This window comes from Kogia breviceps, chromosome 19, assembly GCF_026419965.1.
Source record: "Kogia breviceps isolate mKogBre1 chromosome 19, mKogBre1 haplotype 1, whole genome shotgun sequence".
Classification (NCBI taxonomy): Eukaryota; Metazoa; Chordata; class Mammalia; order Artiodactyla; family Physeteridae; genus Kogia; species Kogia breviceps.
Window position 1 is genome coordinate 734,311 of NC_081328.1, and position 16,061 is coordinate 750,371.

The window sequence follows — 16,061 nt, forward strand, 5'->3', positions numbered from 1 at the left end:
GGCCACTCTTCAGTTTTGCCCTTGGTGGAACCCGCACCACTGGGGGCCGTGCGGAGCCAGCCTTCATGGGGCTCCGCAACGCACAGAGTCAGGGTCTCCCCTCTCCCGGGCGCCCGTGCAGTGCAGTCAGGGCGCAGGTGGGTGGGCAGGCAGCCAGGAGCGGCTCACCTCGGCTGGAGGGGGTGTCGCTTCCACAGTACCAGCCCTTCTCAAGTCCAGGGTGGCTGAGAACGACGTCACGAGGCTTTGGTTTTCTGAACGTGAATCGAGTTGGCACAGGCAGACAGTGCTAGAAACGGTCCCGGGTCTGACCTCTCTCTGACACAGCGTGTTTTGGGGTGCGTGGGTGAGGGCTCTCCTGACCCTGGGAGAGGAGTTCCGCCAGTGGGGGCTGTTGGACTGCTGGTAAGGGGACAGGGACGGAGCCGCCGAGCTGCACGGCCGCTCGAGACCACGGGGTACAGGGCTCTGCTCACGGTCGCTCCGCTGTGCGGGTCTCGGCGTCCTTGAGGCTTCACGAAGGGGACTCTCGAGCTTCTTAGAGGCCTGGGCCCCGGGGCGAGGGCAGAGGAGTGAGCAGTGCCCTCTCCCCAGGGAGGAGCTGCAGTCTGTGCAGCGCGAGCTGGAGGTCCTCTCTGAGCAGTACTCGCAGAAGTGCCTGGAGAACGCCCACCTGGCCCAGGCGCTGGAGGCCGAGCGGCAGGCCCTACGGCAGTGCCAGCGCGAGAACCAGGAGCTCAACGCCCACAACCAGGTGCGCCGCACCGGGGCCCCAATCTGCAGGCATCTCCCGACGTCTGACGTCACCGGGGTGTGGACAGGAGCTGAGCCCTCCTGCTCCACAGCCGGCCGCTGGCCTCGGGTCGGGGTCTGGAGGCTCCGAGACGTCTGTTCCTCCTCCTCCGTCGCCGGGCGGCACGGGTCCAGGTCTCCCGTCCCCACGGCTGGACCGTGTTTAAACACCTCCCAGTCGAGACCATACTCTGCTCACGTTTGATTCTGTCAGATTATTCTCTTGAAATGTGCCTGCTCCTTAGAAAACGGGGGTACATTTAAAATCCTGGCTAATGGAACAGCTCAAGGTAGGTGTAGTTTGAAGAAAGCTTCTCTGTGGGTACGAGACCACTCGTCCTCCCCCGGCACTGAGGAGACAGGCTCGAGGCCTCTGTGGGCCCACAGCTGCCCGTGGGGGGGGGGGGGACACTGCAGCAGGACCGGTTCTGCCTGGTCACTGCGGTGGCCTAAGACGACCACCTGCGAGCTGGAAAGAAGGTACAGGAAGCGAGTGGTGAGGGTGGCAGGAGGTCCTGATCCTGCAGAAACTCGGGCACAAAACCTAGAACTGATGAACACTAGGCACGGTGACAGAAAGGGCTGAGGAGCGCGGATCCTGCAGCTGCAGCTCCACAAAAGCATCAGGCCGCGGAAACGGCCTCGGCAAGGGTGTCCGCGCTGACTCAGATGCCGCCGTGCACAGGCACCGCTGCAGGCCTCCCGCGCTGCACGCTACCCTGGCCGCGCCCTGTGTTTGCGGCCAGACGGCTCTGTAGAGCACCCTGTTTTGTTGTGTTGCTGTCCCCCAGGAGCTGAACAACCGCCTGGCTGCTGAAATCTCACGGCTACGGACGCTGCTGACTGGGGACGCCGGTGGCGAGGCTGCTGGTTCACCTCTCACGCAGGGCAAGGACGCCTATGAGTTAGAGGTACGGCTCAGAGCCAGGTTCCTCTTTACCAGCTCACACCACACGAGCCCCTAGCTTATGGACAGCAAGAGGGCGAGAACCGGGAAAGACCTGAGTCATGCCAGGACGCCAAAGCGAAGAGTCAGCCGCCAGGCAGCATGGGAACCCTCACGAGGCCACGGGAACCTTTAACCCACGCTCACTCGCCTGCCCTCTGCCCCTCTGTTCTACCACGTCACAAACACTGACCAACTAAAATGGAACAGTGAATAACTATGTGAACGCTGCAGCTGCTTGAGATTCTTAAGGCTGTATTACTCAAGATCGGGAAGGTTCATTTTAAGGCAGAATGATTGCTTGTTATGTATAAGGTGTTCTTTTGTGAAAGCACTTAGATTTTTTTCCCCATTCAATTAAAATTTCATGAAAGCATCTCTTCCTAACTAATGGGAGAGGCTGACCTGCGGTCTCTGCAGGACCCCTTCCTGGGCTGAGGACGAGGCTCTCGGGTCAGGAGGGGTCGTGGCCACTTCTTCCTGACAAGGACAGGGAGAAAGCCGCCTGCCCACTGGTGTGTGGAGGGGAGGCCTCCGTGTGGCTCGGTCTTTGCTTTCGAGGCCCTGGCAGTCCCTCTGCTCCTGAACGTGAGTCTCTTAAGTTCTCTCTCTTTCTAGGTCTTATTGCGGGTCAAGGAATCAGAAATCCAGTACCTGAAACAGGAGATCAGCTCCCTCAAGGATGAGCTACAGACGGCACTGCGGGTAACGCACGTCCCCACCCGTGGACCTGGGGGACGGGCTCCGGGTGGGGCGGGGCCACGCGTGTCCCGAGTCACATGTATCAGCTCTGAAGTAGATTTCACTTCCACGAGAAGAATGGCAGCCTGCGGCGGGCGCGGCAGGAACGAGGGGCCCGCCACGTGCGGGACAGGGACCCGAGACCTGAGCCACGGGGTTGTCTCCTGCGGGCGCTCCTGGGGGCCAAGTCACTTAGGGGATTCAAGACACAGGGGTTGGTTTTCCAGCCTGAAGCCACACGGAAGTCCTCGGGGCTCAAGGCGGCGCCAGCCTGGCTACAGCCCGGGGTCCTGCCGTGCCTGTTTCACTCTGCGTCCAGTTTCTGCCTCTGGAAGGCGGGGGTCGACCTGCCTTCTCTGCTGCCGGGCCCGTCCTCAGTCACCCCCGAAGCGCTCTGGCCCCAGGAGGACGGGCCACCCAGCCTGGCTGTAACTGCTCTTTGCTCTGCCCTTGTCTCCCCAAGGACAAGAAGTACGCTAGTGACAAGTACAAGGACATCTACACAGAGCTCAGCATCGTGCGGGCCAAGGCCGACTGTGACATCAGCAGGCTGAAGGAGCAGCTGAAAGCCGTGACCGAAGCACTGGGTGAAAAGTCACCAGAAAACACCCCCGTGTCCGGATACGGTGAGTCCTCCAGCTCTGGATTCTGACTCAGTAACTCGCGGTGATGTAGTCGCAGAGCTGCTCGCGCTTGACTCATCACTTCCTGGCAGGGAACAGCTGCGAGGTGGCAGGCGCCCGGCTCTCGGGCCCTCCTGGTTGGGAAGCCCTTCCCCTCCGACGCTGCACTGGTTGCCCTGAGGGACAGTCAAACCTCGGTGTGTGTTCACAGTGACAGCCGGCTGTGCTTCCCATTTTCCTGAACGATTCACTCATTCTGTGAGCAGCTCTCGCTGGTTCTTGATCCTGGCGTTTTACCATAAAATCTGCAAAAGGCCATGGGGGGAGGAGACGGGGGGACGCTGCCTACTGAAGAGATGCCCTAGCTCACGACCCGCGTCCTCTCGGCCGGCAAGGATCCCTCCTCGCCAGTTTGCGTCGCTGCTGGGCGGGCACGTTACAGGTCTTCCCGAAGGCAGGCAGGCAGGCCCGGTGCGGCCAAGCTCAAATCAGACTGGGGACGGGATGGTGACGCTGGCTGCTTCCGAGGAGGAGTCTGGGGGCCGGCGGATTTAGGGTTAGGGGTGAGCACGTGCAGCCTGTGACCCTTCCGAACGCACAGGAGCGCAGAGCTGGCTCTGCCTCCACGACGGGGGGCTGAGCCATGAGGTCACTGCACGGCTCTCAGCAAGTGAGGGAGAGCCCTGAGCGGCCCGCGGCGCTCAGGAGGAGGAGGAGGAGGGCGGCGGGCGTGCCCAGCAGCGCAGGGGCAGCGGGTGCTGCGGCCAACGGGGAGGAGCCCGGCGCCGTCCCAAGGATCCAGCGTTCTACAGTTCTCTGTTCGGGATTCTCTTGGGTTGTTGGAGGAAACGCCTCACGTGCGGGTGAGGATGCTAAGCCTGGGAAGCCTTCAAACCCGTCTGTTCGCGGGGGGTTTACAACACGGGCGCGGCTCTGCTTGTCCCCTCAGATATAATGAAGTCTAAGAGCAACCCTGACTTCCTGAAGAAAGACAGATCCTGCGTCAGCCGACAGCTCAGAAGCATCAGGTCCAAGGTGAGTCTGGGGGCCACGCAGCCCCTGGGTATGTAGAGCCCGCCCAGGGCCGCGGCGGAGGGCGCCCAGGGTCCCAGAGCTCACCGGCCCCACGCGCTCACCCTGCGGGGCCGGTTCCAGGGCCTTCGCACCGAGTGTGCCCCTCGCCCAGCAGTGGGACCACCTCCTGCCGGCGGCAGCGGAGGGCCGGGCCCACGGCCAGCGGGGCTCGGGTGAACCCCCTCAGACCGGCGTCCTGCTGCGTCCGGTCCCGCCCCGTCTGGACTGCCCCTTGCACGTCCCTAGTTCATGCTGACGCCGGCCGCCTCCGAGAGACAAAGCTGCCCGCGCCCCTCCCCCCACAGCGTGTGCCCTCGGCCCCCGCGTGCCCCTCTGTGGGAAGGTGGGTTGGGGGAGGGGTGACCAGCATGTTGCATTTAGGATTTATTGTGTGTGTGTCTTGTTTTCTGCTCTTTCCCCCCCGACAGTCCGTAATTGAGCAGGTCTCATGGGATAACTGAAACGACCCGCTTCCCGGTCCCTTGTCGTGTAGGTAAACCACTCTCAACACCACCCACCCGCCCGCCACCCTCGAGGGGGTGCTACCTGCATGCACTGCTCACACCTCCATAGCGAGCTCCTCGTTTTCTGGTTACTTTCACTCCTCCTGCTCCAGCCGGCACATACACGATCCATGTGAAGTTTCTTAACCTGTTCTGGGGCGTTAAGTGCACTGTAACCCCTTAACAGAGGGGACTTCCCCCCCCAGCTTGCTGGGCTGCCCGTGGGGCCAGCATCTTGGCCCCGTCACCTGCATGTCGAATGGTTTGTGCGCTCACGTTCTCCGGGGGCACCGCTGCCCTCTGTCGGGCAGCAGAGCTGACAGAGCCGCCCACTGCTTAAGTACCCCCGCCCCGCGGCCCCCGCCCTGTTAACAGGCCCAGGAGGCCCGGGCCCAGCAAGCCAGGGAGCTGATACCTCACGCACGCAGCTCCGGAAACCACTGGGTAGAGCAAGATAACTGCGAGCGCTTGGGGCTGAGCGTTTGCCAGCCCCGAGGACCCCGGGTGCCTGCAAAGACAGGAAGCGGGGGCTGAGCGCTGGCTCAGGAACATCAGGCTGTCTGGACCCGGCCCTGCCGGACACTCGTGACTCCCACGAGGCCCAGGCAGCCGGGGCACACGGCACTCGTTCCCTGGCGGCTTCGTCAGCTCGGCTGACCTGATCTCTTTGATTCTCTGACGGGCTCAGAACAGGGGACACGGTGGCAGGTGCGCCCGGCTCACTTGCGGGCTGAGGGGTTTGGTTTAGGGAGAGTTCACGGAAGGAAATCCAAGTAATTTGCACTTAATATGCTTATTTCCCTACAGTCCTGGCTCACTTATCAACCAGAAATGGTTTAGGCCTGTTCAAAACTTAGTTCGGGCTTTTTTTTTCTTTAAACAAAAGTGAAAAGCATTCTGTTTAGCAAAAGGGAAACGCGTTCTTGGTTTATGGTTTTCTTGTTGATGATGTTTACTTCCATCTGAGGCTGGTCTGTAGCTGCTGCAAGTTCATCGTTCATCGTGAGTGCTTTGGGCCTTTTGCCTGAAAATGACGAATGACATTTGTCAAAACACTTCTGGCTAGGGCCCTTCCAGGGAAGCCTTGCTCCAGCAAGCCCGCCCCGTCAGGCGGACCATGTGTCCGGGGAGGGAAATAAAGAAAAGTGCTTTGCAGGAATCCCCTGGTGGTCCAGTGGTTAGGACTTGGCGCTCTCACTGCTGGGGCCTGGGTTCGATCCTTGGTTGGGGAACTAAGATCCCAAAAGCCGCACAGTACTCTGGGCTCTGGACAAAGGGCCGGAAGATGAGTGGAAAGACCTGCCGGCCTTTGGCCATGAGATGTGCTGGCACACGTGTGCTGCCGTGTAGATGGCAGCTTCTACACTGGCCAGGAGCTCGCTAAAGCAGAGGCCGGGAACGAACGAGGGAGGAAACCGTCAGGCATACCCGCAAGGGTCTGCCTGCGGCTCTGCAAGGCTGGGACCCAGATGCGTGTGGGGAGAAGCCCAGGGGCTGGGCTTTCCAGAGCTGTGTGTGTTTGAGTCCGAGTTTGGCTTGGCAAGTTTGTGACGTTAGAGCAATGCTCTCGGTGTGTGGGGACAGCCCTGCCGGCCCAGGGAGGAAGCCGGGGCCCTTACGGTTCACGCTCGGGGACGCCAGCCGTGATGCCGTGCCCGTAACATGCTGTCAACGGACACTTACTTGCACGACTCGGTGCTGCCTCTGATCGTATTTGGAAACTGTCGCACCTCCCACGGGAAGACGGGTACTAAGTTGCCCCAAAACCATCTGTCACTGGTGCTTTTTGATACAGGGTCTGATGTGTACGGATGTCTATCTTTCATGTGTGTCGTCTCGGTACCTGCCTCCCTCAGAAGGATAGAAAGGCTCAGCCCCCATCACGTCAGAAAGCTCATTGCCCAAGAGCAGCTGGGCTTTTCTGGGATGGAGACCAGAGAGGACGTTTCCCGGGGTCCTCACAGAGGCCCCACCTGGTCGTCTTGAGCGTGGGGTCACGGGGCAGCGCGGGGTCGGCTCAGGCTCTGCCTGCACAGCTGTGGTGAGCGGCTGCGCAGCAGGGAGATCACCAGGCGTGTGTGACGGTGCACGGAGGGAAAATCTCTGCCCTGGGCACGCAGCAGTGGCGGTTTGCTGCCACCCGAGGGCAAAGTCCCCAGCTAGCGGTGCAGTGTGGCAGGTGATGGGGCCCAGCCCCTGGATGAGACTGGCTGCTGTGTAGACGGCAGCCCTGACCTGAAGCAGGCGCACCTGGGAAAAGAGTCCCGAGAGCACGTGAGGCGGTCGTGTGCGTCAGCGGATGTCAGCATGTGGACGTGGATTTGTCCTCTTCCTCTGACCAGTGGCATCTAGGTTAAAAATACAGGCAAGGAGAGCTGTCCTGGGTGAAGCCGGGGCCCCAGGGGAAGCGGGTCTGCGCTGAGGTGGAGGCTGGGCTGTCTCACCTGCTGATTGTGGGCCGGCCCCGGTTCCGCAGCCTCAGTGAAGCCTGGACCTGCCACGCAGATCCGACGGCAGCGAGGCCCGTCGCTCCCAGTCGTGCTCGGAGGTGATGCTCCTTTTCTCATCCAGAAATCCTCTGTCAAGAGCCTCCCACACTAAAGCAGGAAGTCCTCTGTCCCCCACCTTCGCCGCGGTCCCACGTGAACAAGGATGGGCTTCCGTTCCCAGAGTCTCAGTAAACAAAGCGCCGTGTCCCACTGCCACGTTCCCAAGTCCCCAGGGCAGTGGGAGAGCCCAACAGGGTCTGTGGTCGGTGCGGCAGGTGCTGCCGGCGTGCGGCCGCGAGCGACCGGACGTGGAACGCGGACGTAGCGGGCATCTTCATGTTCCTGGCAGGGTCTCCTCCCCGCTTGTCGAGAGAGCCCTAAGCTCAGCATTGGTCTTGTTTCCTTTTCCTTCTCATCTGGTAACACCAGCACCCTGGGGTCGTGGCCCTTCTAGCACGCCCACTAACCCTCCGGGAGCCCCGAGCCGCGCCTCTCGCCGGATTGCTGCCCGGGCCGAGCGGGGCCGCCGGCTAACGGCCTGTCTGTTTCTCCACCAGAGTCTGAAGGAAGGCCTGACGGTGCAAGATCGCCTGAAGCTCTTTGAGTCCAGGGACCTGGAGCGCGACTAGCTGCTCCCGCGCAGCTCAGACGCACCCTCCCTGGCCCGCGGCCGCCGCCCTCGTCTGTACCTTCCATTTCTGTTCTTGTTTCCGCCGTCGCCGTCCTCAGTAACCGCGCTGTGGGTGCATGAGAGACTGGCCTGTGGGCTGCTCACACCGCTCCCTGTGCGTTTACCGAAGCTCTTCCCCGAGGTTTCCTATGACCAGCCCGGCCGAGGGGCCGAGCGCGCAAGCGCATGCGGCTCTCCGCGTCGCCCCCGCGCTCATGTCAGTATTACGGCCCGGCAGCCTGCGATAAGCTAGCTCGGTCTCGCCCAGTGCGCGGTGGGGCCGGGGCCCGCGCGGGTCCCTGGGAGAGAACCGGCCACGAGGCGTGGAGGCGTGTGCTGCGCTCCCAGCGCTGACAGCTGGTAGCCTGCGGGCGGGAGCGTGGCCTAGAACCTTGGAGGTGCCACCTTCGGGCTTCAGAGGAGGACAGCATTTTGTATTTGTTCCACTAATGCCGCTTAGAACCACACCCCAGATGCTCGTGGTAAACCTTTCACAACCTGGAAAATGTTGAAAGCAGCCATTCCTTTTTTTGTTTTTTTTTGTTTTTTTTTTTTTATTATTAAATCTTGCACAAAACCAGGCCCCTCTCATTCCTTCCAGTACGCTCGTTTCTTTCTTGGTCACCAGGAACCCCGGTCCTTTCATACTCGGTAGATGCTGACCTACAGCCTGTGGTTTCAGACTGTGATCACAAATACTGAAGAGTTTTCCCTCAGAGGACGGTTGACAGGAGACCCTGTGTTAAGTCGAGAAGGTTAGTTCGAGCAGATGTTGGAACCAGATGAGAGCTGGCCATTGTGACGTGCTCCTAAGTCGCCTTCGGTTCACCCGAGGTCTGAGGCCAGGCGGCACTGGGGGCGCCTGCGCCGGGCCTGGACCGACGGCTCTGCTTCCTTCGCGGTCTGAGTAACAACTTCTTAACCGCCACCGGCCACCGTGAGAACTGCTCATCCCGTTAGGAAGGGGAGCATCAAGGAAGCGCGCCGGGCCGGAGCCGGCCCGGGCACTCGGGGGGGCGGCCTCCTGGCCTCAGGGCGTCTGCCGGCACCTGCTCACTGCCTGGGCGAGCACCACGGTCTCGGGTGCGTGGCTGCTTCGGGCGTGAAAACGTAGGAAGCCTCGTGCTCAGTTTTTGGATTAAGTGAACGCACGAGGTCATTTGGAGAAAGTCCCGGAAGGGCAGGACAGAGGCCCTGGGCTGTGTCACAAGTGCAGCTCCCGTGCCGTCGTCTCACGGGATGGTCTCAGAGCTCCTGGCTGCAGTGCGCCTTCCCTGCTCACGAGCTGTTCGCGGTCTCACACACCACCAGTCACTCCTTCGCTGCTAGGCTTCCACGTTTTTAAAAGCAGAGAATGTTAGCTCCTTGAATTCTGCTCACCAGACACCCCTGCCACGTAGAGCGGCGCCGTCTCCAGAAATGGTCTGTGAGCGCGCCATCGAGGGCAGCGTGACAGGTGCCCGGGGCGCTGCTGGGCGGGCCTCTCCCAGGCGCAGGCGGCCCTTTGGGTGCCGTGACCGTGGCTTCGCGTCCCTCCTCCGAGCCTGCACCTCGTCAGGCCGGCTTTGCCCTGTGCTGCCCCCGCTGCCCCCGGGGGGTCTCCGGCCCTCCCAGAAGGGCCGGGTCTGTGCACAGAGTTGGGTTTCGTCTGCCCGTAGACGTGAGCGTTTGGATTGTGCGGTGCTCCTGGTGAGGTCAAAAGAGCATTTTATTCACATGTCTTCATCAGTTGTCCTTTGAGGTCTGACCTCAGGAGTCCTGGGGAACGGGTGTCGGCAGCAGCATCCGGGGCTTGCAGGCAGAGGTGGCCAGGAACGCACTGCGAAAGCTCGACCAGCCGAGCAACGACCCCCGGCAGTGCCGGGCGTCGGCACGTAGTGACGGCCGCCGACCGGTGCGGAACCAGGTCTGAGCTGCGGGCCGGTGTGAGCAGGCGGGGCGGGACGGCAGGGGTCTCTGCTCTGCACCTCGGCCCCCGCCACGCAGCGCCCTCCGGACGCTCCCTGCGAGCGCCCAAGCTCCCAGGCAGCAGCAACTCGGCTGCCGAACTCCAGAAGGAGAGGAAGAGCGCGTACGCGGAGATCGAGCTGGTGTCTGCGCTGGCAGAGGACGGGCCCGCGGGGGGCTGTGAACGGGGAGGTGCAGGTGACCGCGCGCCCGGTGTGCTCCTGGCGCTCCCCCAGCGTGCGGCGCGTCCCCACGTCCCGAAGGAGGGCAAGGTTCCCCCGGGTCGGCTCTTCACAGCGGCGATACTTGCCCGTAAACGCTTCTCCTTCACTTGGGACCTGCGAGCACCTGCAGCTACGCCGAGCCCGACAGACCGATGGGGCGGCTGGACGGGCTCACGCCACCTGACGGCTCTGTGAACCCCCGCAGCACTGCAGTGCAAGCGCGCCGGGCTCGCGGCCTCCTCCGCTCCCACGTGCTGCCGGGGCCTGAGCAGGTCTGCAGGCCGGTGTGCCAGGTGACCGTGCTGGCTGCAGCGTGCCTCGCGGGCTCGTGCCATGGCGGGGGAGAGCCAGCGGGGCTTTCTGGGACGGAGCGATGGCTGGGCTGGGGTGACCGGCGGAGGCCGAGGACGAGGCACGGCCCAGCCTCTGGCCAGTCACGGGCAGCCTGTCATTCGCGGTGTCCAGACGCAGGCAGAGGCTCACTGACCCGACAGCTGGGCACCGAGGCCTCGTGCAGGCCAGGCTCGGGAAGAGAGGGAACTGCCCGAGAGCAGTTCCGACAGATGAGGCCACGAGACGAGACCTATGGTGTCAGCGCTCTCAGAGACGTCTGTTTGATGCCATTTCTCTGCGAAGGAAACACCGTCTTTCCATCACTGCGCCTGGCGGCCCCCTCCACATCCTCTGGGTGAGGCGGCACAGCGCCTGCCCCCTCCGAGGGGCCTGGCGGGTGAGCGCTCGCCCCGGAACCTCCTCTCCAGCCGGGCCCCAGGTTCCCCCAGCTCTAGCCGGCGCCCCCGGGGTGTCCCCCGCCGGGAGGAGCAGGCAGACAGGTGTGCGCGTTCTCGCGAAGGTACTGGCGCCCGCTCCTCCCTGAGGCCGCGGCGTCCCGCCGGAGCACCACAGCCGCGCTTCCCCCACGCCGCTCGCTCGCGACGCGGTCTTCCGCAGGGACGCCACGCGCTTTTCCATCCGAGAGTAAACTGAACACAGCCCGCCAGCAGTTCTCTTGCCTGAAAAGAAGTTTGCTCATCACTGTTCTCAAGAAGCTTGCTTTCAAGACGCAATTTCATAAAACAAAAATACTAGGCACGAGCCCTTTATCACCTAGAAAGGGGAGGAAATTTAAGTGTTGCCAAAGTTTTACAAAGGACTGGGAAGTGTGTAGTACGGTACTTAAAAAGAATGAAATACTAGAAGGAAAAAAGATCTGGCACCTTAACTGGAAGCTTCTCTCCTCTGGAAACTGCAGTCATTCGGAATGTCTCACACCCCAAAGTCCTGGACAGTTGAGCTCTTGGTGTTTTATGTTGAATAGGAATTTGCTTTATGACCAGATTTTCCCTGTTGCCCTAGCGTTCCCTCCACTCAGCCGAAAGCAACGAGGGTCCCGGTGTCCTGGTGCTGCAGCCCCACCCTTAGGAGAGGACTTGGGAGGTGCTGCCCAGAACCGACTCCTCCCAGAGGTTTTCGCCGCGGGCGTCGGCGCACCCACCTTGTCCGCCTGTGGTCGCGGGCACTCCTCTGTCCTGCCGTCCTGCGAGGGGGTCCTGGACGGCCCCGGAGGCGTGGGGGAACCGCCGGGGCGCCGAGAGGCCTGAGCGCAGGTGTCGGGCTCCCAAGCCTGGCAAAGGTCGTCCTCGGCAGCGGTCAGGTGCAACGTAGCGCCCGCCCCGCTCTCGGCACCGGGCGCGAGGCGCCGGGGACACTCCCGCCGCAGCAGGCCCAGCCCGGCCCCCCTCGGCCTGCTCTCGGCGCGCGGCGTTGCACTTTAGTCTTGCGTACTTTCACGCGTGCGCACTTTCGCAAGGCCATGCTTTCCACAGCTGAAAACTTAAATAAGCAGCAGCCTTAAGCGAGGTCTCAGGAACCCCGCGTTTTGGGTTCCTTGATAGGAAGACAGGACAGAAACCCAGTATGGAGATGAACTCTGTCGGTCTCTCAAGTTTTGTCTCCTGGAAAAGAGCGGTCTCATTCTTCGGCCCTTTTGAGAACAGTGAGTGTCCTCCTGTTTTTCGGTAAAGGGAGGTGGTCTTCCCTCCCTGCGGTCTGTCCACAGAAGACGCTCAGCGGAGCAGGCCCAACCTGTGTCCCCGAGAGCAGCCCAGACGCAGCGCGCCCATTCCCGCCAGGGCCCTCGGGACCCCGCGCCGCTCTCAGCTCCTCCGCGTTTAGAGAAACCGGGCTGTTATGCAGAGCAAGCGGTGTAAGTACCCCTCCGAAGTTGCCGCATGCGTTTCTGTGACCAAGTCCGCGGGGGGTAGTTTTCTTTTTTCCCCACACAAGCATTGCTCTCTAAGGTCGGAAGAACGGCCCCGGGTGCACTGACTCGCACTTAGCACTACGAGGAAGTGTTGTGAGTGACTCGGCTCACCTTTCACGAGGCTCTGGCCATCTAGCGGGCGGGTCTGTGTTTCCCCGAAAGATCTCGGTGGCGCCTGTCCCTCGTTCCTGGCCGAGCCACGCAAAGCGCCGGGGAGCACCGGGAGGAGGGGAGCACGGGAGCTGCTCTCGCCCAGACCCGCACTCGGTGGCTGAGGGCCTGCAGGAGGCCCAGAGCCCTGGGGTCTTAGGTCAGCGGCCTGTGGCCACCGGCCGGGGGCTGCGCCGGGGGGACGTTGCACAACTCGCAGCGCTGTCACCCCTGGTGGGCCTGCCGGGTTGGTAAGCGTCCTTGAGGACCGGGCCGTCCAGGCCTGTGGGATGAGCCGGGAGGGCGGCCTGGGCTCACGCAGAGCGGCCGTCAGAGCCCCGGGCGCCCGCCCTCTCCCCTTCACCGTAGCTGTGTCACGCGTTTCCGCTGTATTTTATAGAAAGCTAGGAAGAGACTACAAAGAACACTAAATTCACGCTCGTCTTGTGCTTGTATCACAAAACCAATTAAAGTGGGTTTTAGGATTTACCTGTAGTATTAACAACGTATCTACTGACTTGCTGTTAGCGTTCAAAACCAGTTACGCGATTAAGACTTTTCCTAAGTAATATTGATAACATGTAAAGTTTCTAAGCGGCTCCTCAGCAATGAGAACCCTCCGTGATCTTTCTCGCAAACGTGCTCTTCTGTCAGGGTGAACGTCTCAGTGCAGCTGCTTGAGACAGAAGCACGCGCTCTGCCCGGCCACTGGCGGCGCGGGGCAGCCCGCGGGCTGCGTGGGAAAGCGCGGGCACCTTCTTCCCCTGGGACAAGCGCGGGAACAACTCACAGCAACAGTCACTTCTGCCACAGCTCACTTCACGGGTGGTACACGTTCAAAGAACAAGCTCGTATAATTTTAACTGGTGTTTCATTTCTGTACTAACGCTGAACAATGGTGTCCGCCAGGCTGAGGTGGCATGGAGACCCACCGCGTGCCCCCCACCCCGGGCGGCCCCCGGGAGGGGCCCAGCTCCCATGGGACCGCAGGGGCCTCTTGGAGAGAAGAGCCTGGTCAGCTCGCTGCTCTCTGACAATTCAAGACTTTCACGGTTTCGTTTGAGGCTCTTTTTTAAAAACAAAATTTCTGATCAACTGCTCACTACAACTGAAGTGTTACTTTGTCAAAATATTTATTCCTTTGTGTGACACGCTAGATTCCCATGGATGTAGCTGATCATTTCTACTGTAAATATTACCTAACTTTACATAAACAACATCACAATAAACTATTTTTGCATCACCCTTGGCATGCTGTGAACGAGATTTTGTTTAACGGAAGGACGTGACGCAAAATAGACATTTAGGTCCAAAGTCAGAAGGCTGGTCAGGAACCTAGAGATTGACGATGGCGCTTTGGTTTGTTTTTACTTTTACAAAATCTGCTTTTTAAGTTTTTGGATTGTCAACATTTTAAAATCAGGAGATGTCACATGTTCACACACAATGAAGAGTTAGAAATATTTTACGTCCATAATCTAATTAAGGTACATTGGCTCTGTTACAGCAACTTTCAGGGGGCCAGAAAGACGGTAAGAAACACAAGAAAGAGAACTATTAACTCCCCCAGACCCGCCCCTTCGTTCGTAGATTTATTTACAATATTTTTACTTTTTGTTTAAAAAAGAAAATGCATTTTTCATCATGACCCAGTAAACACATACATACACCCAGCCACAACCCAAAATTTCACAAAATAATGCACCCTTCCTAGGACACACACTGACGTCCCTATCCCATTTCATTTTTTAAAATTCTGGTTGTGACCCACTAAATAAATTTAAAATAAGAAACTTTTTTTCCCCCCAATATTGTCACAACCTTTGGAGTAAAACATGTGAAAATGACTGCAGAATCCAAACTTTTACTCAGATAAACAAATTCAAGTCTGACTCTACCTATTAGAGATCAACTTGTGGAATCTGTAAAATGTAACAAAAATAAACCTGAGTACAGACACATAAAAGAAACATTTTCAGTACTATTCCAATTGTTCAAAGATGCTTCCGTTGTTTTTCACCCGTTCTAAAAAATTATTCCTGTCAGGCAGAGTTTCAGGTCACTCTGGTCTAACGTAATGGTGTTTCAACAGCTTTGAGACTATTTTTTCAAAGCTGTGCACACGTACAAGTTTAAAAGCCAGCAGGCATTTGGGAAAGTGATAAAGACACTCAACAAGCTACGCACAGAAGTGAGCTTCCTCAGTATTAAAGGATAGGGGCTTCCCGGGTGGTGCAGCAGTTAAGAATCCGCCTGCCAATGCAGGGGACAGGGGTTCGATCCCTGGTCCGGGAGGATCCCACAGGCTGCAGAGCACCTAAGCCCGCAAACCACAACTACTGAGCCCGCGTGCTGCAACTACTGAAGCCCATGTGCCTAGAGCCCGTGCTCCACAACAAGAGAAGCCACCACAATGAGAAGCCTGCGCACCGCACCGAAGAGCAGCCCCCTCTTGCTAGCCACAACTGGAGAGAAAAAGCCTGCAGGCAGCAATGAAGACCCAACACAGCCAATCAATCAATCAAGCAATAAAGGACAACTGTGAAAAACCCAGTTAACATCACACTCATTGTAAGACTGAAAGCTTCCCCCTAAGATCAGGAGCCAGACAGGGATGTCTGTTCACGCCTTATCTGTCCAACACTGCTTGAGAGACTAGCCAGGCCATTTAGGAAGAAAAAGAAAAGGCATCCACATGGAAGAAGAAGTAAAACTACCTCTACCTGCAGATGACAGGATCTTGCATAGAGGAAGTCCTAAGGAATCCACCAAAAAATATATAAACTACAAATGAGCTAAAGCACATGTGCAGGATACAAGACTCATACAAAAACCAACTGCGTTTCTCTACACTAGTAAACAATCTGAAACAAATACATTTTAGAAGTGTAAGACTCGTACACTGAAAACTATGAAACATTATTTAAAGAAATTAAAGAAGATTTAAATAAATGGAAAAGTACCCATGTTCATGCGTTGGAAGATGTAATACTGTTAAAGTAGCAACAGTCTCCAATTTGCTCTACAGATTCACGGCAACACCTGTCAAACCCCAGCTGCTCTTGCAGAAGTTGGTCAGCTGATCCTAAGGTTCACAGGGAAACGGACGGGGGACCTGGAGCAGCCAAAGCAACGCTGGGAAAGACGAACAAAGTTGGAGGACTCATTCTACTGGGTTTCAAAACACACTGCAAGGCTTCAGTAATCAAGGCAGTGTGGTGCTGGCATACAGATCACATCAATGGAAGATGACTGAGATCCAGAAGTAAGCCCTTAATTGATAGTCAGCCGATTCTGACAAGGGTGTCAAAGCCATTCAGCAGGGAGAAAATATTCTCTGCTGAGACAACTCGCTCCCTACATGCAAAAGAATGAAGTCGGATCCCTTACATCACACCATATACAAAAATTAACTCAAAATGGGACTTCCCTGGTGGCACAGTGGATAGAACTCCGTGCTCCCAATGCAGGGGGCCCGGGTTCGATCCCTAGTCAGGGAACTAGGCCCCACGTGCATGCCGCAACTGGGAGTTCGCATGCCACATCTGGGGAGCCAGCCGAGCCGCAACTAAGGAGCCTGCCTGCTGCAACTAAGACCCAGCACAACCAAATAAATAATTTTTTTTTTAAGTTCAAAGA

The 16,061-nt window shown here is 58.7% G+C and overlaps 1 protein-coding gene across 11 annotated transcripts in view; it reads left to right on the plus strand.

Annotated features, from left to right (window-relative positions):
• MPRIP (myosin phosphatase Rho interacting protein) overlaps nt 1-16,061 on the plus strand; it is a 135,275-nt gene that overhangs the window by 116,212 nt on the left and 3,002 nt on the right. For 3 of the 11 annotated variants that reach the window (XM_067021089.1, XM_067021090.1, XM_067021091.1), the window contains 5 exons: nt 595-754; nt 1,584-1,703; nt 2,357-2,443; nt 2,943-3,105; nt 4,052-4,137. In XM_067021089.1, coding sequence (XP_066877190.1) covers nt 595-754; nt 1,584-1,703; nt 2,357-2,443; nt 2,943-3,105; nt 4,052-4,137 — 616 coding nt within the window. Of the gene's footprint in view, nt 1-594; nt 755-1,583; nt 1,704-2,356; nt 2,444-2,942; nt 3,106-4,051; nt 4,138-4,604; nt 4,670-7,725; nt 13,671-16,061 lie in introns of those variants that run through there. The other 8 variants (XM_059048860.2, XM_067021095.1, XM_059048859.2 and 5 more) reach the window with 5 other exon arrangements.